Consider the following 23,685-nt stretch of genomic DNA (forward strand, 5'->3'; position numbering starts at 1 on the left):
ACTACAAATTGTTATATACACTTGTTTTTCTTTTAATATCTTCAAACAACCAAATAATCAAAAACTCACACCCTTAAGAGAGAAAATTTATATATATATACACTTCTTTAACTCACAAGAAAGAATATATATATATCAAAAATCAAAAGAAAAACAAACATGACTAACTTGCAGGCCTGCAACAGACGAAATTGGTCTGATAATGAAATTGATGTTTTAATAAACACTTGGTTCTCTCTTTCCCAAACAGAAAATTTAAATGTTTTATGTTTGAATGAGATTGCCGAAAAAACATCACAAATAATCAACACGCGATCCGTCAAACAGATTCGTAGCAAACTGAAGCATATCGAAGCCTCTTTAAAACTAACAAAAAGCCATTTTGAAAAACTTCTTTATATTTTCACTCTTCAAGAACAGCAACAGCTAGAAAATCAACAACAGCCACAACAACAACAACAACAGAATGAGCCACTCCTAGTTCCCAGCACAATAGCTGACCCTAACATCGGTCAAGCACAACAACAACAACAACAGCCACAGCAACAAGAACAACAACAGCCACTCCTCAACTCTAGCATACTAGATGATTCACTAAATGCCAGTATCTTTTCACCGCTCTCATGGCAACCACCACAATTATCATCATCACCACCGCTGCCACCATCGTCTTCTATCACCCAAAATACCAACAAAAAACCAAATAAGAAACCACTGCTCTCTTCCCCCACATCACCACCTCAATACTACTGCAGTAACAAAAACTTAAAGAAACATATGAAGCAGAATGCGCCCCCCACGGCACAAACAAGAAACCCCAAAATATGCCGTTATTCACTGCGTCAGAGACTCTGCACAAATAGTGACCTCATCTTCACACATCTACCTAGCACTAGACGCACTACCGGCCAAGGCCAAAGCACGCATCCCACAATAACATCAACACCACCAAATAGTAAATCGAAATTCAAAACACACACAACTCGGAGTCCTAAAATCTGCCGGTATTCCCAACGTGAGAGAATATGTCTGCTGAGTGACTGTCCCTTCACTCATCTTCCAGGGACCCGACGCACAAACAGAAACGGGGCTTCAAGCCAACACACAAACCTGAATAAAAATAAAAATAAAAACACACCATGCTGCAGTAATGCTGGTCCAGTCTTTTCAGGAAGACACAAAAACAACAACAACAAAAGTGGAAACTACAACCCTATCCAACAGTGCAACCACACCTCCAGCCAAAAACTGCTCCCTAAGCAGGAAAATTCTTTTTTAGCCATGTTGAACATGGCAAAAGAGATACACAAAAATATTCTAGCCATCACTCAACACCATCCTATGCTATTACCCCAGTGCACCAATTCCCCACATTGCTGCCACTAACACACACAAAAAATCCAAGCCCCCTGCAACAGTCAAAACCAGCCACTACACTAACCTCCACATTTCTACTCAATGCACAAGGTGTCAGCCCTTCCATCAATGCACAAAAATGGAAGGTCCAATTCATTGAAGACTGGGTTGGTAACCATCCACACCACATCCCTTTCTTCATTCTCACTGAGACCCACCTTGACAACTCCCACTTGGAAGCCGAAGTGAGAGTGAAGAATTTCACAACCATCCGCGCGGATCGTATCGGCAGAAGGAAGGGTGGAACTGCCATTTTCCTGCATGATTGGTTTACGGCAGATGGAAATAGTATATTCTCCAACGACTACTGTGAATCAGTCACCGTGCACAACAAAGCCAATGACCTGACAGTAATTGGGCTCTATAGGCCGCCCCAAACACCCATACTATGCTTTAAAGAATGCCTCAACAGCATTAAGTGCTTTATTCAACAGTGCCATTCTAGCAACCTACTCATGATGGAAGACTTCAATCTACCCTGTGTTGACTGGACTACAAACTGTTTGAAACCAAGCACTCCTGCCTCAACCGCTGACAAAGAAGCAGCAGAGTCACTTTTCGACTTTACGAATGAGTTTTTCTTGTCCCAACTTGTCCTTGCACCAACAACACATCAGAAGAACATTTTGGACCTAGTGTTTAGTAGCCACACTAACACTATACATAACGTTACAGTGGAAAAAACCCTTCTTTCAGACCATGACATGGTTCTCTGTAACATGAAATTCCACCAGCCGAAAGCTAATCCTAGTGACCTCCCTCCAGCCCACCCATTTGATAACATGGATCTCCATAATGCCAACTGGGATGCAATCAGGAACGAGCTATCACATGTTGACTGGTCCTTTACACATACACACATCTCCCCCAACCATAAAACATCTTGGCAGATCTTTGTAGACACCGTCACAGACATATGTGCGAAACACTCCCCACCAAGACCTGTGAACAAAAAGTGCAGAATCCCCCAAAACAGAAAAACTATTATCAGAAAAATAAAAAGAACAAACAAAAAAATTAACAAACTAAAGTACTGCCAACAGCAACACACATATTCGACGGCTATCGCACTGCTTGAATCCATAAAATATAACCTCCAACAATGCATGAAGACCCTCATCAATAACCAAAGATCAGCTGAGGAGAAGTGGGCCATTGAAAAAATCAAACTCAACCCCAAAGTGTTCTTTTCATTTGCGAGGAAGCGCAGGGTCACTGTCTCCATTGTTGGCCCTCTAATTGATGAAACTGGCACTCTCCAAGATAATGCCAAATCCATGGCCGAGATACTGCAGAAACAATACTGCTCTGTTTTCAGCAATCCTGATATGGCCGATCTGGGCTGTATCAGTGATGTCAACCCCCAACACACTATATCGGACATAACGTTTAGTGCCCCTGATGTCTTAGCGGCGATAAACGAAATAAAACACAATTCAGCAGTAGGCCCGATAGGTTCCCTGCTTGTGTCCTGAAGGTGTGTCGACACCAACTTGCATCTCCCCTTGCTAATCTGTGGAGAAACTCACTGGATGCTGGCTATATTCCAAAAAACCTTCTGTCCCAGTCTGTTGTCCCAGTTTTCAAAAAGGGAAACAAGTCCCTTGCAGTGAATTACCGTCCGATCTCACTCACCTCTCATATCATCAAGGTATTTGAGAGGGTGGTGAGATCTCGAATAACGCAATTTCTGGAAAGCAACAGACGGCTGATCTCTAACCAACATGGGTTCCGTAATGGAAGGGACTGCCTAACGCAGCTCCTGCATCACTTTGATGACATTTTGAGAACTTTGGGAGAGGGCTCCAACACCGATGTCATCTACCTTGATTTCAGTAAGGCCTTCGACAGGGTTGATCACAAGATCCTATTGAAAAAACTATCCAACATTGGTGTCTCTGGAAAGTTACTGAAATGGATCAAGTGTTTCCTGACAGACAGATCTCAACATGTTGTAGTTGAAGGGGTAAAATCAAGCCCAGCCAAAGTCAGTAGTGGCGTTCCGCAAGGCACTGTGCTGGGCCCACTTCTTTTCATCATCTACATTAATGACATTAATGACATCATCAAGCACAGCAACATAAAAATCTTTGCAGATGATTCCAAGCTACAGAAGGTCATAAATGAGGCGAGTGACCGGACATGCCTTCAGTCAGATCTACTGGCTGTTATCCAATGAGCAGAAAAAAACAATATGCTGCTGAACGAGGATAAATTTGAGTTAATCCACTTTGGAAAAGAGGATGCCCTGAAACTCCCATACTCCCTTCCTTCAGGTGAAACTCTCATGGCATCCAACAACATCAGAGATTTGGGAGTAATTGTGGACAACAACATAAGCTGGGCCACTCATATAAACACCAAAGTTGACATGGCCCGCAGAATGTGTTCCTGGATTCTCAGAACTTTCCAGTCGAGAGATATCCACACCATTATCCTTCTCTTCTCCACTTATGCCCGACCCCACCTTGAATACTGTTGTCCACTGTGGTCTCCCCACACAAAACAAAGTATCATAAAAGTTGAAGCACCTGAAAGGGCAATCACAAAAAAGATAGATGGCATGACAGGCCTCGACTATTGGGGTCGACTAGAAAAGCTAAAACTTTATTCTCTCCAACGTCGTCGTGAGCGCTACATCATCTGCATGATGTGGAAAATATTCCATCAGCATTGCCCAAATGATGTTGGCATCACCTTTAAGGTACATCCAAGGCTTGGGCCCCGTGCCATCCGCCCAAAACAAAAATCGCACTCTCATCTCATAACAACAATACGGCACAATTATTTCACCTCAATTGGCCCCGCTCTCTTTAACATTACACCAAAACACATTAAAACAGAAACTGACCCTATAGGGTTCAAGAAGTCTTTGGACAGATTCCTTCAAGAAATCCCGGATAAACCCCCTACACCCGGATATGTCTCTGTAAACAATAACTCTCTACTTGAGTGGGCCATAGTGCCCAAATTCTGACTTGAAAGACTTCACCAGGTGGTGCTATTAAGTTAGACATGGCCTGGGCCAATAATGGCTGAAACCTATCAAAGTATCAAAGTATATATATATATATATATATATATATATATATATATATATATATATATATATAATATATATATATATATATATATTTATATATATATATATATTTTATATAATATATATATATATATTTATATATATATATATATATATATATATATTTATTATATATATATATATATATATATATTTATATATATATATATATATATATATATAATATATTTATATATATATTTATATATATATATTTATATATATTTATATATAGTTATATATATATATTTATATATATTTATATATATATATATATTTATATATATATTATATATATATATATTTATATATGTATATATATATATATTTATATATATATATATATATATATATATATATATATATATATATATATATATATATTTATGTGAGTGGGTGAAGAAATCTTGGGATGATGTTAGTCCTGAAATCATTGTGAAGGCTTTTAAGAAGTGTGGCATTAGCAATGCCCTTGATGGCACAGAAGATGATGCATTATTTGAAGACAGTGATTTCAGCAGTAGTGATGAAGATGTTCCTTGTTTTGAAGATGATGAAGACTTTTCTGGTGTAGAAGATGATGAAGAGTTTTCTGGTTAAAAAGATGATTAAAGATGATTACTATTGTAATTTGTATGCCTTCCTTTTGTATGCTTGCTTTTATACAGCAATGTTTTCTGCTTTTGTAATGTGCTGCTAGACTGCTCTCAACAATATATGCTTAAATACACTTAAAACCTTTTTTCCTGAATTTGACCTGCTGAAATAAGGGTGAGTCTAATATGCCAGTGCGTCTAATATGCCGTCAAATACGGTACATCGTTTATGTGCACTCATAAATAATACCTAACCTACTTGAAAGCTTAATCTCAGAAACAAAACACAAGTATTCTCAGTCTCATGGGACATTCTTCACTCATGTAAAGATTCCATTTTAAACTTTACCACTTTATGGAATTTTTTTCATTCTTTATATAAGTGCTTATTGAAAACTGCAATCATCATATACCTTATTTTTCATACTTTGGAATTTGGTGCTAGTCATATGAATAACGCTAACTGTGGAATAAATGGTTTTCAATTTATATAAGGAACACTACTGAAACTTCCAGCATTTGAACTTCTTATATTGTTGCAAGATAATATACTCCAAACGAAATCACTTTAAACATGAAACATTAAGAAGTATTATTTGATTCTCTATATTGTTTCTGCTCTTTACAATTTGCAATAATGTTTGTTTAAGCCCCACAACAATAGACACCCCGTCCTTGATACTGAACTTTGGTTAGAAACTGTGAACAATAGAGTGCAGTTCCTCAACTCCTATTACATGAAACCTATAGCTTCAAAATATGTTTTTCACAAGAACTCAGCTTTGTCACACAACATGAAAATTAACATACTGATAGTAGATTTAGCTAGGATAATGAACAACGTGTCCCTACTGTGCAAACCCTATGAAACGAAAAAACACGTACAGAACTTCATGCACCGTATGCAATTCTCTGGATATGATCAGAAAGATAGGGTTCGAGTATACGGGTGAGGGGAAAGCTAGAAAGAAATTAGCTAACATTATATGCAATGATACCAGTGGTACCTGCCCTAAATATTGAAACAAAGACTGGAATAGGATACAAAGAACTTGTAACAAAGGAAACAAGGTGAACACGTGGTATAAAACTGACAGGCCACAGCCCATAGAGAACTAACCCGTAGATTTAGGAAACCTCTGAATGAGACCAAACTCAACATTAAGATTGTTGAAAAGCCAGGGAAATCCGTCAGATCACAACTATGTACGACGTACCACTTTGAGAATACCATATGCACCAATGATAACTGCATGATATGTAGGATTAGCCCTGGAATTAACTGTAGAACTAGGAATGTAGTTTCCAGCATAAGATGCATAGAAGGTGCTTGTGAAGACATGAACATCACATACACAGGGGAGATATCTAGGATGAACCAATCTAACTTAAAATCCTTATTGTATTTTAAGTTAGATTGGTTCATCCTCTCCATCTCTTTCCCTTATGACAAGAGCAAATGATTTTGTAACATTTGCAACTCTGAACTCTTCCATATTCTCTTCTCTAAGAATCACCTTGTTAACACACTTATAGAGTGATCTTACAAATGTAAGCACCTTTAGCTCATATAAGTGATTTTTACCAGTCTGTATAGTTTGAACATTTAGTTCACCTTGCACTTTACTTCAGTAGAGGAATCTACTTCTAAGCCTTTGAACATTTTTTCAACCAATATATCCCTCTATATTTGTTCTCTAATTATTATTTCTTTACCCCTTCTCTTCCAAGGGTCTGCCTTTGAGCCAGATCTACTAACGGTTTCTTAAAAAAAATACTTAATAGCGTTCTGTTTATCATTTATGCAGTCATCAAAATTGTTATAATGTATTTTTGTTGAGATAGGTTCTCTTTCTTTCCTGATGAGAAGATTACATTATTTTACACCGTTTATTCCTTTGGAATATAACCAATGTTGTCTTCGAAACATGTCGAAAGTAAAAGAATTTGAATAACACCTTCGTTCAACTCCATTTATTTACATATATATGTATATATATATATATATAAACACCAGCGAAAATAATTAATTTTATTTTATCGCATTTTGAATTTGTTTATATATATATATAATATATATATATATTATATATATATATATATATATATATGAATGAAAAATCGAGCGTCTAAAAAGCAAAACATAGTACAAGACTTCAAGGCCTTTGAGACTTCAAGGCTCAGAACTTTTCATACGCCCCTCCTATATATACTGACACACACACATACACATATATATGCGCGCGTGCGTGTGTTTGTGAATGTCTGTGTGTATGTGTGCGTAGATTGATGGTTAGATAGATGTGTGATATCACACATCTCACCTTCCATTAGTAAAGCATAAAAAAAACATTTACAAAATCCAGAAACTCAAGCTGTTATAAATAGAAGCTAAGTTAAGCTCGTGAGAAAAAGACACGCTGGAGACTGTTGTTCAACGTATATAAAAATACGAAAATATAAACAAAAAGAAAACCGCCAAGAGCTATTCTTTTGCTAGTACTTATAAATTTTATGTTTGGAGTTGAAACTTAAAAACTGCGTCTATTTCTATTTAAAACAACTTTATGTTTCTATACCAAATAAATAATGTTGAATATAAACAAAATATTTAATTTTATTTGTTAACTGTATGGTACAAGCTGGCTTGGCATTTATCCGTTGGTCATTCTGAATATGTTTACTAAAATATTGATATAGAACCCGAAACTATGAACTCGGGAGTGTTAGAGATGAATCCCAATTAACAACACGAAGTAACTTTTTTAGAGATGAAAAACTTCCAAAATTTATTGCATGTATGGTTGTTCAAGTTCAAATGAAATTTAAAGGAATTTATATTTCACATTATCATCTTACACATCCTAATATATTGAGAAAACATTGTTTCGATTCGTCTAACAATAGAATATATAAATGTTGAAGGGATATTTTTCGGGGTTCATAAATACGCAAAAATAAAGTCTAGGTGTATGTTGAGGTCAGAAGTTTTTACCACATATATTCCCTGATTCCGGATCAATGAAATACTTATTACGGATAAAATACGATAAAAAGGAATTTTCGCATTTCATTGATCTAGAGACTAGCGATGTCATTTAAGATTACATTGAAAATAATATATTACATTTCATTTGTTTGTTTGTTTTTTAAGAATTTCTGCGGCGTCGCACTTCCGTGACGTGAGTACAAACATAATAGCACATCTTTTGGAAGTCATTTTCTGTCATAGTATCAGAAGTTTTGTACGTTTTGTTTCTTTATTTTCCATTTATTTGTAAATTTGATTTATAAGGTATTTTTTTTTTTGTATTTTGTCCTTTTATATACGACCATTCTTCCTTATAAGTTTGTGTTCAGTCTATTTCAATTATTTATAATTCTATATCTGACTTTGACGTTAGTGTTATTAATCGATTTCCCGTCAGCAGATTTGACATAGTACATATTTACTAACTCCAATCTCATATCAGTTCCTTTAGTACACCAGTATCACACCTTTGGTATTTCTAGCGCTTTATCATCTAATGTTTACAACTTGAGGTGGTCTAGACGAGAGAAGAACACACGTACATATCTTCCCATAGAATTTGTCTCCAACTTCACTTTTATGTAGGATGCTGCCTATAGATTGTTTGCGTCAGGCAGAAAGGGGGTGGGGAAAAGAGGTCCTTTTCGAATATCTTTTGTTAACATAGTAATATACAATGGGTAGTTTTAGAATAGATTAGATTTAATTTTTCCCTCTTTTGGCAGTAAATGCAAAATTGTTTGTCAGGAACTGCATTTAATATAGGCATATGTACATTACTGGCAATGCCTACTCGTGGTACACATGTCTGGATTCCATGTGATGGCATGTGTGTTTACATACTCGTAACTTAGCGGTTTAGCCCTAAGAGACCAATAAAATAAGTATTAGGATTAGAAAGAATAAGTCTTGGGGTCGATTTTTTCGACTAAAACCCTTTATGGTGGTGCTCCAGCATGGCTGCAGTCAAATGACTGAAAGACGTAAAACAATTTTAAAAATACAAGAATATATTAAACAATCTGTCACGTAACATGAATAAAATTTCTGTAATATGTACAGGGTGTTCAAAAAGCCTCTCCGCAGTAAGTATTTTATTGCAAAATAAATATTTATAAGATGGTATAGGACTACAAAAGAATATATTAGACTTTACAAGACTTAAAAAAAACTTGAAAGTGTCGGCTTTCATTTTCAATGCATAAGTTGACTCTTCTACACATGTCCTGAAATACATCTTGGAGAGTTTGACGCAGTATGGATCGTGTGAAGGTTACGATTGCGTCTTCTAGCTCATTAATGGTTTTCGGGCGATTCTTGTACACTGATCCTTTACGTGCTCCCAAGAAAAAAAGTCTGGCGGTGTTAAATCAAGTGATCTTGGTGGCCAAAGTCCCTTCGAAATAATCAGTTCACTTAAAAGCTCTTGAAGTAGCACCATGGTAATGCGTGAAGTATGTGCTGTAGCTCCATCTTGCTGAAAGTATGCATTAATATTTTCACTTTCAGTGAGTTGGCCTACAAATGGATAGACAATATTCGAGCAATATATTTCGGTGTTGATGGTGTCTTCAAAAAATATCAGTCCCACAATACACTTTCTCGAAATTGCTATCCATACTCCAACTTTTTCGGGATGCAAAGGTTGCTCATGCGTCGCGTGTGGATTCTCAGTGCTCCATAACCTTGTGTTTTGCGAATTTATGTGCCCCGACAGATGAAACCAAGCCTCATTGGTGTAAAATACCTATCCAATCCAGTACTTCTATGCCTTTTTCGGCAACAAAGTTTTGGAACAAATGACAATAATGAAGCCTTTTAGCATGATCTGTAGTCTTCAATTCTTGAATGGCCAGTACTTTGTACGGAAAGAAATTCAATTTCTTTTTTACTGCCATGTAAGCACTTCCTAGGCTGATATCCGTTTCCTGTGACAGTTTGCGTACGGACGGTGACAGGCTTATTGGAAATATTGGAGAGTGTTTCGTCTGAAAGAACAGTAGGACTACCACTTCTTTCTGCGTCTTCCACTGAGCCTATGTTTCTAAATTTTCTAATCAAATCGCGCACAGTGACACGTATTTGGAAAAGTTTCACTGAACTTCTATTTCACAGTATGTGTGTATTTGTTCCCAGCTCGAAACACCCATTCAACTAAAAACGTACGTTCTTCAATGGTTAGCATGTCGACCCGCTGAAGGGTACACAATGACTGAGGGACAATAGCAGACACCCGGCTGCCCACGCAGTGATAGCCCAGTTACGCTTGCGCAGGATGAAAAATATTCACTGCGGAGAGACATTTTGAACACGTTGTATAAGCAGAACAAAAAGGTAAATTTTCTATTCCGCAATGACAAAGAATTTTTCTTTTTCAGGCTCTCTTACCCACTGAACAAGGTGGCAAAGGAATAGGCTACAATGTGTATTGGCGACGAACGAGTGACAAATATCTTCGATGGAAAAAGGTAAGTGTCTCTATAAATATGCATAGGTGGGGTGTGTTGTAAGAAGCTTGATTTCCCACCACATGATTCCGGTTTCAGTGCTCCTGCTTGTCACTTGGGGCAAATGTCTTCTACTATAGCCTCGGGCCGACCAAAGCGTTGTGAATGGATTTGGTAGACTGATACAAGTAAAAGATAAAAGATAGAGATAAATAGAAGAGACAGGCTACAATTACTTGGGGATATTGGAAATGGATAAATTGATAGACAAAGAAATGAAAGAAAAGTTTAAGGTAGAGTACATGCGCAGACTAAGACTGATCCTTAAGTCGAAATTAACCGGACGGAATAAGATTGAAGCAATCAATACCTGGGCGATTTCACTCCTTAGATATGGCGCAGGGGTAATCACATGAACAGTAGACGAACTAAACAGAAAGAAAAGTAAGTTGCTGACTAGATATGGGATACTCCACCCAAAGCGTGATACAGACAGACTGTATGTACCAAGAAAAAGAGGGGGAAGAGGACTTATTGGATGCGAACACAGCATTAGAGCAGAAGAAAATAACGTAGCATGGTATATAAAAATGCCACAGACCTGCTATCATTGAAAGTAAGAAGGTCAAGCATGTGTAAGATATATTGCAAAGATAATGCCCTGCACGAACACTTGAGAATGAATGAAACTGAAAATAGGTGGATAAAGAAAATAATGCATGGACTTTTCATAAGAATGTTGACGATAAAACAGCCAGAGAAAAAAGATGGCTATAGATGACTAAAAGTGATTTAAAAACCGGAAACGGGTTATTTAATCTGTGCTACCCAAGAGCAAGCACTATAAACGATTTACATCAAATACAGAATAGACAACACATCAGAAAGTGACAAGTGCAGAATTTGTGGACAAAATGGTGAAACGTTATGGCATATTACCAGTCAATGTACGCCACTATCCCAGGGAGAATATAAAAGACGCCACGACAATATAGCCAGGCTTGTCCATTGGACACTTTGCAACAAGTATGGACTTGACAAAGCAAAAACGTGGTACTAACATAAACCCGAGTGCATCATCGAAAATGATAATGCAAAGATCCTATGGGATTTTATAATTCAGTGCAACCATGAGATAGAGAATAGGAAACCAGACATTGTGTAAATTGAGAAAGAAGGCAAAGAATGCTGGATCATAAATATAGCATGCCCAACGGACACCAAGATTTGCGATAAGGAAGAAAGAAAAGTTGATAGATATGACAGGTTAGCGGGGCAGGTTAAGCAGTTGTGGTCGATGAAAAAAGTGGCAGCAGTACCAATAATTGTTGGAGCCCTGGGAATTGTGAGTAAAAATCTTAAGAAGAACATGGAACAAACAGGGGCTGCAATAAGGGTGAACACTTGCAGAAAACAGTACTGCTTTGAACCGGTCGAATACTCCGGAAAAATAGGGGATATTACCCAAATTCAATGGTTGCGAACAGCTGGCACTCTAGTACATCTCCAGCGTTAGAAGCTCTGCAAAAGCAATAAATAATAATAATAATAATAATAATAATAATAATGATAATGATAATAATAATAATAATTATCATCATCATCATCATCATCATCATCATCATCATCATCATCATTATTATTATTATTATTATTATTATTATTATTAGTATTAGTATTATTATAACCCTTTCTACTATAGGCATAAGGTCTGAAATTTGTGGAGAGGGGTTAAACCGATTAAATTGATCCAAATACTAAACTGGTCAATTTAATCGACCTCGAAAGGATTAGAAGCAAAGCCGACCTCGGCGGAACTTGAACTCAGAACGAAATACCTATTTCTTTACTACCCACAAGGGGCTAAACACAGAGAGGACAAACGAATTAAGTCGATTATATCGACCCCAGTGCGTAATTGGTACTTAATTTATTGACCCCGAAAGGATGAAAGGCAAAGTCGACCTCGGCGGAATTTGAACTCAGAATGTAGCAGCAGACGAAATACCGCTGAGCATTTCGTCTGGCGTGCAAACGATTGTGTCAGCTCGTCGCCTAAATAATAATAATAATAATGAGAAGTGGAAGAAGAAGAAGAAGAAGAAGAAGAAGAAGAAGAAGAAGAAGAAGAAGAAGAAGAAGAAGAAGAACACTCAGGGAGCGCAAACCTCCACCAAGGCAACACCTACGTCATCTCAACGATTAGTGGTGTCCGTTATAAACCCTCCTCCACACCATCTGTTATGTCTTATTGTGTACTATCATCATCCGTATTATACATAATGTATTTAGAATTTTTAAAAGGTCCCCAATCGCATTTCATGTAAAAATCATTCGATTTGATTGTGCAGCCCTTTCTATGTATGTCATTATGGATATTAAGAAACTTTGGCACGACGGGCGAAATGCTTAGCGGTATTTCGTCTGTCTTTACGTTTTGAGTTCAAATTCCGTCGAGGTCGACTTTTGCTTTCATCCTTTAAGGGTCGATAAATTAAGTACCAGTTGCGAACTGGGGTCGAGCTAATCGATTGCCCCCCCACTCCCCCAAAATTTCGGGCCTTGTGCCTAGAGTAGAAAAGAATATTGGATTGAAAAATTGTGGTGTGTGGAGCGAAGAAGGAAACTTCACTACAGCTAGATATTCCTAAAAGGAAACTGAAATAGTATGGGAATTCAAGAACGGGAGGAAATACAATAAAACAGGCCGATGGGGAGAAATGGAATTGCAAGGCCAAGTCGCACAATAAATTGTAGCTGTTAGAAGAATACTGGCTAAAGCTGACAAAACGAAAGCTGAAACGAGAGATCGAAGCGCTGAGTATAGCTGATCAGGATCACACCGTTAAGACGAAGCTAATAAAGGCAAAAACCGACAAAACTCAGTCAGGCAGCGAACATAGAATCTATCGAGAAGGAAAAGAAGCCATCAGTCACCGCTTGGGCGAATGTAGTAGCTAGCACAAAAAGAGTATAAACGTGAACATGACTCTGCAGGTAAACTATTGGGACATCAGCCAAGTGTGTGGCTTCGAAATAACAGGCAAGTGGTATGAGCAGGAACCGGAGGCTATATTAGAGAATATAAAATACAAGACCGTATGAGACGTCTCCATAATCACTCACTATGCTATTGAAGTAAGACCAGATATGATTATATAGAACAAAATAAAGAAACAGTGTAAGATCATAGTCTTTGCCATTCCCTATGATAATAGAGTCGATACCAAATGAATTGAACAAAATGAGAAATACCGGGACCGAGCCTGAGAGCTGGAGAGATTGTGGAAGATTAAAACAACAATTATTCCTGTGGCAATTAATGCATTTGTCATGACACCCAAACTGCTACCAAACAAAAACTGAAAGAGTTTGAAATTGAAATTCACATTGTCAAGTAGCAGAAGGTGGCGAGCTTGGCAGATTCGTTAGAACGCGTGGCAAAATGCGTAGCGGTATTTCGTCCGTTTTCATGTTCTAAGTTGTGCCAATATATTCAAAGGGATTTATCATCCTCAGTGTTATATTTGCAAAAGTCTGGAAGTGTTTAAGTGATCCTAATATGTAACCATATTGGAGGCGAATAGATTGAATATGAATGTAATGTATAATAGATATGCAGTTGAAAATATATTTAAAAATCTGTTGGTTTAGATAACAATTTAAGTTATGTGCTATAAGTTCGGTTTATTTTAAATATTAAATGTTAACTGCAGCGACTGTTTTTAAATCTTTCATCAATTTGCAAAGCAAAATCTTTAATTTATCCAGGTTATAAGACTATTTCGTTTCTGTTTTATATAATTTTTCACGTGTTTTATATATGATTCATATAATTTTCTTATACTTTATAAGATTTTTGTTATATTACTTCAAGAAGAATACCAGGTCTTAAAATGTATACACTTAGATAGTATCGTGGCTTATTTCAGATGGGTTTGAAACATAACCGTTCTTTTAAATCTACCATGTGAAACAAAAATGGCATTAATTTAATTATATACGTAGTAAGAGGACTCATATAAAGCGGCTAAAATACGGATAAAAGATATGTATACATAATTTTAATCCCTTATACACTTGAATTTAAAAGGATATCGCTGTATGAATTTTTCTTGGTGAAATATTTCTATTAGACACTACGTGTGAAGGCGCATGAAAACTTAACTAAACACCACAAGGCATTTTTATTGGTTCTCTATCGAACCTTCCATCCATCTCACTTGTAACTAGACTACAACACCATGAGGTAACCTTAAAGTGATTGTACACAGACAAGCAGCCAAATCCATTAAAAGCGAGGTGATCAGAGCTGCAACTTTAGTTATACACAATTCCACCGTGGGGTTAAGGGACAGCAATAATTGCATCCTTGAGAGGACAGGTAATTCATATTTTAGACACCTCTTTACATAATACCACAGTAAATGTAAAAAAAAAAAATTAATTTACAGAACACTACAAATACTAACTGTTATTTACATACTCATATGTTAAATGGATTGTATCACAGCATTCTAAATGTAAGTACGAAGCTTCTGAGAAACCTTCTCGTTATGAAAGGGTTAATCCTAAAATTGCTTTAGTTACTCTTCATAAACAGGCTGTAAGAGAGGACATTTAACGTAAGAATTCCTTTTCATGGGATATTGAAGAAACCACGACGTTTTAACAATATATGAAGTGTATAATTCTTAGGAGAAAATACTAAACCTAAAGTAATTTATTATCATTATCATGAAAAATCTGTAATAATTCTAAAACAAAATATGAAGGAGGGTAATAAGATAATGAGTCAGCCAATAGCATAAAACAGAACTTTCTTCGTGTGCTTTAACACCTGTTTATGCTTACACCGAGAATGGAAAACATCAATTATATATATATATATATATGCGATATATTTGTGCACGTATATACGTATGTGTTTGTATGTCTGTGTCTGTCTCCCTCTTCCTTATATAGATTTTATATACGTAATGTGTGTACTTATATGTGCTTATATGCACACATAGTGTATTTCTTTTCTAGTATATGTGGGGGCACTGGCACGTCAAAAAATAAACTCACCTTCTGCGTGTCGTGAAGGGCGACTAAAAGAGGTTGAAGTAGGTGTTACACTCCGACCTCGTAAAATCTTCATTAGTAACGAGTACACAAACAGACCCTTGAGGCGGTGGGTTGTCGCCTGAGTAGTACAAAGGGATCCATCCTCCAAGAGTAAAGAATCACTAATAAATGGTGGATGTAGCAAAACACTGTTTCAGCGAATGCTCCCGTAGTACTACTGCTACTGTTACTACTACTACTACTACTACTACTACTACTACCACTACTACTACCAGACTAAGAAAACCAGACTAAGAAAAGCATTTGACACACACACCAGAATGTGAGTTTTCTGTAAATTTTGCTTAATTGGAGTTTAAATTTTAAAAACTGGACCTGGCATGACGCGATGCATTGTACTCTTAAAATTGCTAGGTAAATTGTAATTGAAGAAATCCTATATTGTAGATTTGTATAACTCCCAAAGGGAGGCAGATAAAATCTGCCTTTTATAATAAGAGATATATATATAAATACACGCACACTCTCATACATACAGTCGCATACCCACGCGTACAGTATGTATCTGTATTGGCACGCGTGCGCTCGTGTGTATGTATGAAAGTATTATGTATGTATGTGTGTTTGTGTGTGTGTTTGTGCGTCTGTGTCTGTGTGCATGTATGTATATGCATATAACAATTTCGGTTGCCCTTAGAGCTTATGAAACATAAGCTTGTTGGTAAAATCCAGGAACCTGTAATCATTCGTCAATGTCACCATGTACTATTATGTTACATTCCCACTTTCACAAAGTAGCTGCACATTACCATTTTAGATATATAGGCAACATCATTTCGAACAACTGGTCAAGGAAATTCTAAATTCCCATCTGTTAGATCATATATATTTGAGCTGCTCAAAGTGAGAACTTTCAACAAATCATTTCAGTTTGTACATTAAAGTTTCGGTACTTTGCAATGTGTGTCCACTCTTTTGTCTGAATTTTAGAAAGGGACACATATCATAAGCATACTATGACCAATGAAGCCGTTAGCATCAAATATCTACAAAAGATTCACTGGGGTAACTGGAGGGATAAGACTGCGCACACAGTAGTTCTCCGTCAAGAAGGCTCGTGGCTTAGTGATTGGGGTATTCAGCTCACTTAGTGTTTAGGGTATTCGGCTCCTAGAGAAAGGCACTTTATTTCACAGTGCTCCAATCCACTCAGCTGTCAAAAATATGTAGTACCTGTCTTTCAAGGGGCCAACCTTGTCACGCTGAATTTCCATGACAACTACGTTAGCAGTATACGTGTCAGTTGAATGCTCAGCTATTTGCACGTTAATTTCACGAGCAGGCTGTTCCATTGATCGGATCATCTGGAACCATTGTAGTTGTAATCGACCGACCGCCAGTAAGTTCTCCATCGAACCAATTCTAAAATGATTTTAATCCTCTTTCTACAATTACGAACGGAGAGAGCTGTATTTGTTTTCCAGTGACAGGTTTAAGGTACTGCTCAGGATATGACTATATAGAAGCAGGTTCTATTTTATAGTTGTAATATTAAGGATGAAAATGACAAATAAGAAGTTTATAAGAACCTACACTGTGCTTTATCGTATTCCGCAGCAAAACGTACTCATCCATCATCTCTACGTTGAGAAAACTAAATCTGCTTTGTAGACGTCCAAATTATATTCACTCATGAATTTCATCCCGCAATAAAGTAAAATTTTGTCGTAAAACAGAACAAAACAAAACATTTGACTACTGTGTATCGCCGGTAAAAGGAAAATTGATCACTTCCCGAGGGAGAATTACTTTCAGCAAAGGAGACAAGTAATATATTCGACTTAGTATAGAATTTCTTATTCGAATTTTTAAGTTTATGTTAACATCAGTAATTTCTTTCTCGGAAATGGAAATTAATTTGCTTTAATTTACATTCTAATATTCATATATGCAAATCATGCATTCCTTTGTTGTATTTGTGCGTCATTTTGTTATGTAAATATCGATGTCATTAAGATATTACAGCTATGAAATATATCCTTGGAATAGAAGAATAGGCTTCGAAGAAGGTATATTCATAAGAGTTACAAATAAAACTTGTTTCATTCGTCTCCTTTTGAATTAATTTTCTTCGTAATTTGAGTCAGAGACATGAAACAACAAATTATTAGTTGTGCAACACGAAATTATAAATTACTGTAAATGTTATATAGAAAATGCAGTGAATTGACAGAACCATTGTAGCGATAAAAATGCTCTGCTTAACTTTGAGCGTACGTTTGTGTTCTGACTATCATCTATGCGACAAAATTAAGTTTATTATTACTTAAGAAATTAAGGCGGCAAGCTGGCAGAATCATTAGCGAACTGGACGAAATGCTTAACGGTAATTCGCTGCGTTCTGAGTTCAAATTCCGCCGAGGTCGACTTTGCCTTTCATCCTTTCAGGGTCGATAAACTAAGTACCAATGGATCACAGGGATCGATATAACCGACTAGTCCCCTTCCCCAAATTTTCATATCTTGTGTCTATAGTAGATAGGATTATTACATAGGAAATTAGTACACCTCGTATCACAGTGATTACTGAAGAGAAATTGTCCAGTAGAAAACGGGTGAAGTTTTTGGCGGCGATCATCGTATTTCTACTGAAGATAAAAAGTGGATTTCATTAGATCTCATAATACAACACCCTATATTTGGTGATTAACAACTTAAGTCAATCCTCAGCAATCTATGGAAAATAAATCAGTATCTAGCTAATTATATAGTCCATTTTATGACTCATTAACTCTTACAAATTAAACCTTTTTTCTATCATATAAAGAAAATGAACACGTTCGCAAAAGTATAGCGAGAAATTCCTTTTAAATCCGATGTGAAGGAAGAAATAACATGTTTTCAATATTCATTGTTTTTTTTTTCCCTTTCTACAATATTTATATAAATATATATAAATTGTTTTAAAAACTTCACGATTTTGTAATCTTTATTCAGCTAAACGTTGTCAATATGTCTTTTTATATAGATAGATATACCTCTTTAAAATAAGTCTTGTCATTTCGTAGAATCTCTTTTTACAACTGTTGCCAAATTTGATATACAAACTTTTAATTATGACTGAATTAATATAGTTTGTGATTGAATTATTTCGTTAATAACATTTTAATAGGTTTCTAACATAGAAAACAAACATTCAACAGAATTTCGTATCAAACTTTAGTTAATAAACAAATCTAGCCTCAAACCGCTTTTCTAGTATATGTTTAAAGTTAATACTTAGGAATTTGTTGACAGCTCAACCTGTAATCTATTATCTTTATTCGAAACAATGATGATGATGATGATAATTTTAGATATTTCAGAAATTGCTTCAAATATATTTCGATGGTTCTTGCTGGAGTTTAGTTAACTTTGGGTTAGTTAAAGCAGTGATAACATTGTTTGGTTTAAGATATTCATTATTTAATTACATATGATGGAAATATTCAGCGTTGAGAACTATCTCATTTTAGATTTAAAAAATAGAAAAATCCCTTGTGAAACCAATTATATTTTTGTACTGTAATACGCTAACTTATATCAGTTTATATTTAAAACTATAAAATTTATTTCAAACTAAAAGAAACATAACAAAAAGCATTTTTCTTTTAGAGAAAAGTTTGTAAGTTTCACGTATTATCTAAGTGTTTTGTTTATGTGTTTCTTGCAGCACGTCATACATAAGGATGCAGATGAATTGTTTCTCTTAGTCGGAGCAGAAAACTTCTACATTAAATATGAAGTCAAAGTACAAGCATTCAACTTGTATGGGGATGGACCGAATTCTACAGTTGTAGAAGTTTACTCCGCTGAAGGAAGTGTGTATCTGAATTTGATAATTCCCCCACCTTCAATTTAACTTCCATACAATTACTGCCATAAAGCTGATAAATGAAATCATAGAAATACTTCTATGATATCTAAGAAAATTTGATTAACACTTCTCATAATCTGTCAATTTAAAGTTTGTATGTTTACCGAATTCACTTCCTTATCCTCAACATTCAATTGGAACAGTAAATTAACGATAATATATCTTACAAAATACCTCTTTAGTTGTTTGTGGTTTTATTTGTGGTATTTTTAATACAAATTTGACATTTAATCATTTACGTCAATCCTGGGGAAAGAGATGGGAAAAGGTTCTTCTACCTTACGACCGCATAGATAATTTTCTTAGACTTTGATCAGAATCCAATACAAGTAAAACTTGTCAGAGTTAATTAAAACTTCTCCAATGTTATTTTTAAGAAGTTTATAGTCAACTTTCCTAAAGCTTTAGTCAGTAATTTTAAAAGTATTCGATAATTTTAAAAGCTGAAATATGCCGGGAAAACTATATTTCTGCATTTTCTAAAATAATGATTTAACTTTACTAAAAAGTTTTATTAAAAAATGTATGAAATGATTTAGATGATGTGATGTTTACGTTTTGCTAAGGATATTGGTGTAATTTTACGAATTATTTACATCTCAAAATTTAATATTCTTTCAGTTACATTTGACAGTCACCATTACGTTTTGTCTTAAATGCTGTCAAACAATGTGTGATGAAGAGGTTTAAATTTAATGAAATATAATAGGAGCTTGCACGTCTGTCTGTATGTCAAATTATATTCTATTCTGTTATATGATGCTAGAAAGAGCATCTAATATAGAAACTACATTTTGTGTAAGCATTAAAACTGCCAGTTTCACTTTTGAAACTTTTAGAAATTAAAATTTTATTGCTTTAATTTGCCTCAAAGTTTGGCAAAAAGCCAGAAATTTTGAGGCATTAGTCGATTACATTCTCCCTAGTACTTGACTGGTGCTTATTCTATCGACCCTCAATGGATAATATAAAAAAAAGTTGGTCTGGGCGAGATTTGAACCTTGTACGCAAAGAGCCATATGAAATGCAGTTAAACATTTTTCCTGACGTTATAACTGTTCTGTCAGCTCACCACTATTAAAAGATATTACTGGCTTCCAATAAAAATTAGGTAGATCAATTATTGCCTGTTCGTAAGAATTATGAACGACGATAAAAGATTATTAAAAAGTAATATCTTTATAATGCCACGAAAATAACTTTAAAAATAAGACAGAGAACTTCCAAACTTTGTATAATCCAAATTTAAATCATGTTGTATATTAGTTCTATTACATTAACATGAACGAACATAAGAGCATAATCATCCCAATATCGCAATGATTAGAAAAAAAAGTATTGTGTTTCAAACAGAAATTCAAATTTGTGTATCTTCAAATTCAAATGATGTATAAAATTATTGCATTGCTCTCTAATGCACATTTATGTTATACTGACACCAAATGATTTAGGAATATATAGAGCAACATATATAGATCATGGATATACTTGAACGATAGCTTTTAAGGTAGCTTCTTAGAAATGTCTTGTAAAATTTAATTGATTGCCTTTATATTTAGAGACCTAAACTTTCAGTGAGTTGGTCTATAAACTTTTTTGATGCTCAATTATATGAAAATATCAATGAAGATAAGATCTTTAAGAAACCTGCTATATGTATCTATATAAGCGTGGGTGTGGGGGGGTCTTTGTGATTGTCACCTATCACCGCCTAACGGTCAATCATGGCTTGTTTACGTTCCTGTAACTTTGCAGTTTGACAAGACAGATCGATAAAATAAATACCAGGCTTTAAAGAACACCAAATACGCAGATCAAATTGTTCGAATAAACACTTAAACACTTCAAGGCGGTGTCTCAGCATGGCCGGACTCCAATGAGAGCAGCAAGTGCCAAAATGTAAAACTAATTTTACTAAAACTGTTGGTTTACTGGCCAGAATGTTTGTTACTAATTCAAGTAAGAGGTTAAAAATGAATCTTTAGTGCGGATGAGGCACTGCAAAAACTTAATTGCCATTATTTGACAAAATGGTTTTGTAGATAGAGCTGCTCACTTCTAAATACGCACGCAATTCTGTGATGTGTATCTTTCTCCTGCCCACTCTGCAGCATTTAGCCACGCCCCTCTTCATCCTCAGTTAAAACTTCACTGAGGTTGGGAAAATAAATCGGTGCTCTACATCTGTTTGATATACCATAATTGGTAAGCTTCATGTCCGGCCATAATTGGTTAGCTTCGTTTCGTCCGGCCTTACGTTCTGAATTCAAATTCCGCCAAGATCGATTTCGCCTCTCATTCTTTCGGGGTCGATAAAATAAGTATCAGTTGAACATTGGGGTAAATGTAATTGACCTAGCCCCTTTTCTGAAATTGCTGGCCTTGTGCCAAAATTTGAAACTAATACTTTAAAATATTCTCTTTGGCGAGGAGTCCTTTATTACTGTTAATAAAATGTTTCTTTTACGATTAAACATTGAAATAATAAAAATTATTATATATTGTTTGAACAGATTTTAACTATTACGAGAATGAGAATACGAAGATAAAACGTGATGACAAAGTTATTATTATATATTGTTTGAACAGATTTTAACTATTACGAGAATGAGAATACGAAGATAAAACGTGATGACAAAGTTATTATAGAATAAATTTCCATTTTTAGTGCCTACCGTGGTTCCAGATAATGTTAACGTGGTTACATACAATGGCACTGCTGTTACTGTATTGTGGACCCCAGTACCTGATACACATGCAGACATGAAAGGGGTTGTCCAAGGATACCAAGTAAGTATAAATGCTCCACTAATATAAATGTGTCTCTTTAACAAAATATTGGCTTCAAATTTTGGCACAAGGTCAGAAATTTCGGAGAAGGGCGTAAGTCGTTCACGTCGACCCTAGCAATCAACTGGCATTTATTTTATTGATCACAAAAGGGTGAAAGGCAACCTCGACTTCGGTGGAATTTAAACTCCGAATGTAAAGACGGATGAAATGCTACTAAGCATTTTGCTCGGCGTGCTATGATTCTCTCCACCTTTTCACATTAACAAATATATTAACAACAGTAGCTTTATTTCAGTTAATTTCAAATAATTTAATCATATGATTTTGTTTTCTTGAATAAAGTGTGATACTCGCGATGAAATAAACAAAAGAAATTAATGAAATAACGATGTATATATCGTTATTGTAGATCGTGTTTCGATAAAATAATTTTCCATTATCAAGTTCTCTTTGATACAGTCAATAAAATAATTGGAAAGAAAACGAAAATATTCAGCTTTGAACTGAAAAAAACTCACAATTTCAAAAATTCATTTCTCATCTACTTGATATCTGTAGGTTATTTGAAAATAAACAGAGAAAATTGTAAACTGAAAATAATGAATATTATGTTAATCATTTTAGGATTTCACAATTAGATATTGAAATATAATCTACAAAAATAGGTTCCAATTCTGTAATCTTACAATCATTTCATATTTTCTAACACACACATATAAGGATATTTGTGCATGGACACCATCAACATTGCCTTTTCTTTCCTTTTTCTCGTTCTCATATTTGTCGCCACCCTTAACTTCATCCTCCCCACTTCACCATCAAGATGTTCATGATCATCAGCTTCATAATCGTCAATAAGTTTTCAAAACAAAATTAAGTCTTGACTCTCTATCCATAACAAACTTATCAACTAGATCTCTCCGTTTGATGTTTTTGCATCAAGCATTAACAACAGAATTGAAAAGAAATCTGGAGAAAGTTTATAATATATTTCAAACAGATCGTTCGTCTTGTCGAATTTATCACATATTGCACCTGCTTTCCATTTATTTCACCTAGTTTAGCTGTTGGCTGTTGCGGGAAACCATTGTTGAGATTTCTAATTTTCACATTTATTTTAATAGATAGAGGTCTTCAAGTAAGACAAGTAATGTATTCAAGGTTGTTCTTTTTTTTACCGAATTTAAATCCGATCCTGATATTAATGTTAGAAGTATTCTGAGATTTATAAAAGTTTTTGCACCATCGAATTTGCCTAATGAAATTTTCTGTCCTCCATAAAACCACTTGAAGATTTTTGTTTATTTCACTGAAATGGCAATTGTCTCTATTGC

At 35.3% G+C, this 23,685-nt stretch overlaps 1 protein-coding gene across 1 annotated transcript in view; it reads left to right on the plus strand.

The window, feature by feature from the left end:
- The window catches only part of LOC115213226 (contactin-like), a 252,773-nt gene that overhangs the window by 189,436 nt on the left and 39,652 nt on the right, over positions 1–23,685 (plus strand). The window contains exons 21-23 of the mRNA XM_029782161.2: positions 10,504–10,593; positions 19,355–19,502; positions 22,227–22,348. Of these exons, the coding sequence (XP_029638021.1) occupies positions 10,504–10,593; positions 19,355–19,502; positions 22,227–22,348 (360 nt within the window). The remainder of the gene's footprint in view (positions 1–10,503; positions 10,594–19,354; positions 19,503–22,226; positions 22,349–23,685) is intronic.

This window comes from Octopus sinensis, linkage group LG6 (genome assembly GCF_006345805.1).
Source record: "Octopus sinensis linkage group LG6, ASM634580v1, whole genome shotgun sequence".
NCBI classification, from domain to species: domain Eukaryota; kingdom Metazoa; phylum Mollusca; class Cephalopoda; order Octopoda; family Octopodidae; genus Octopus; species Octopus sinensis.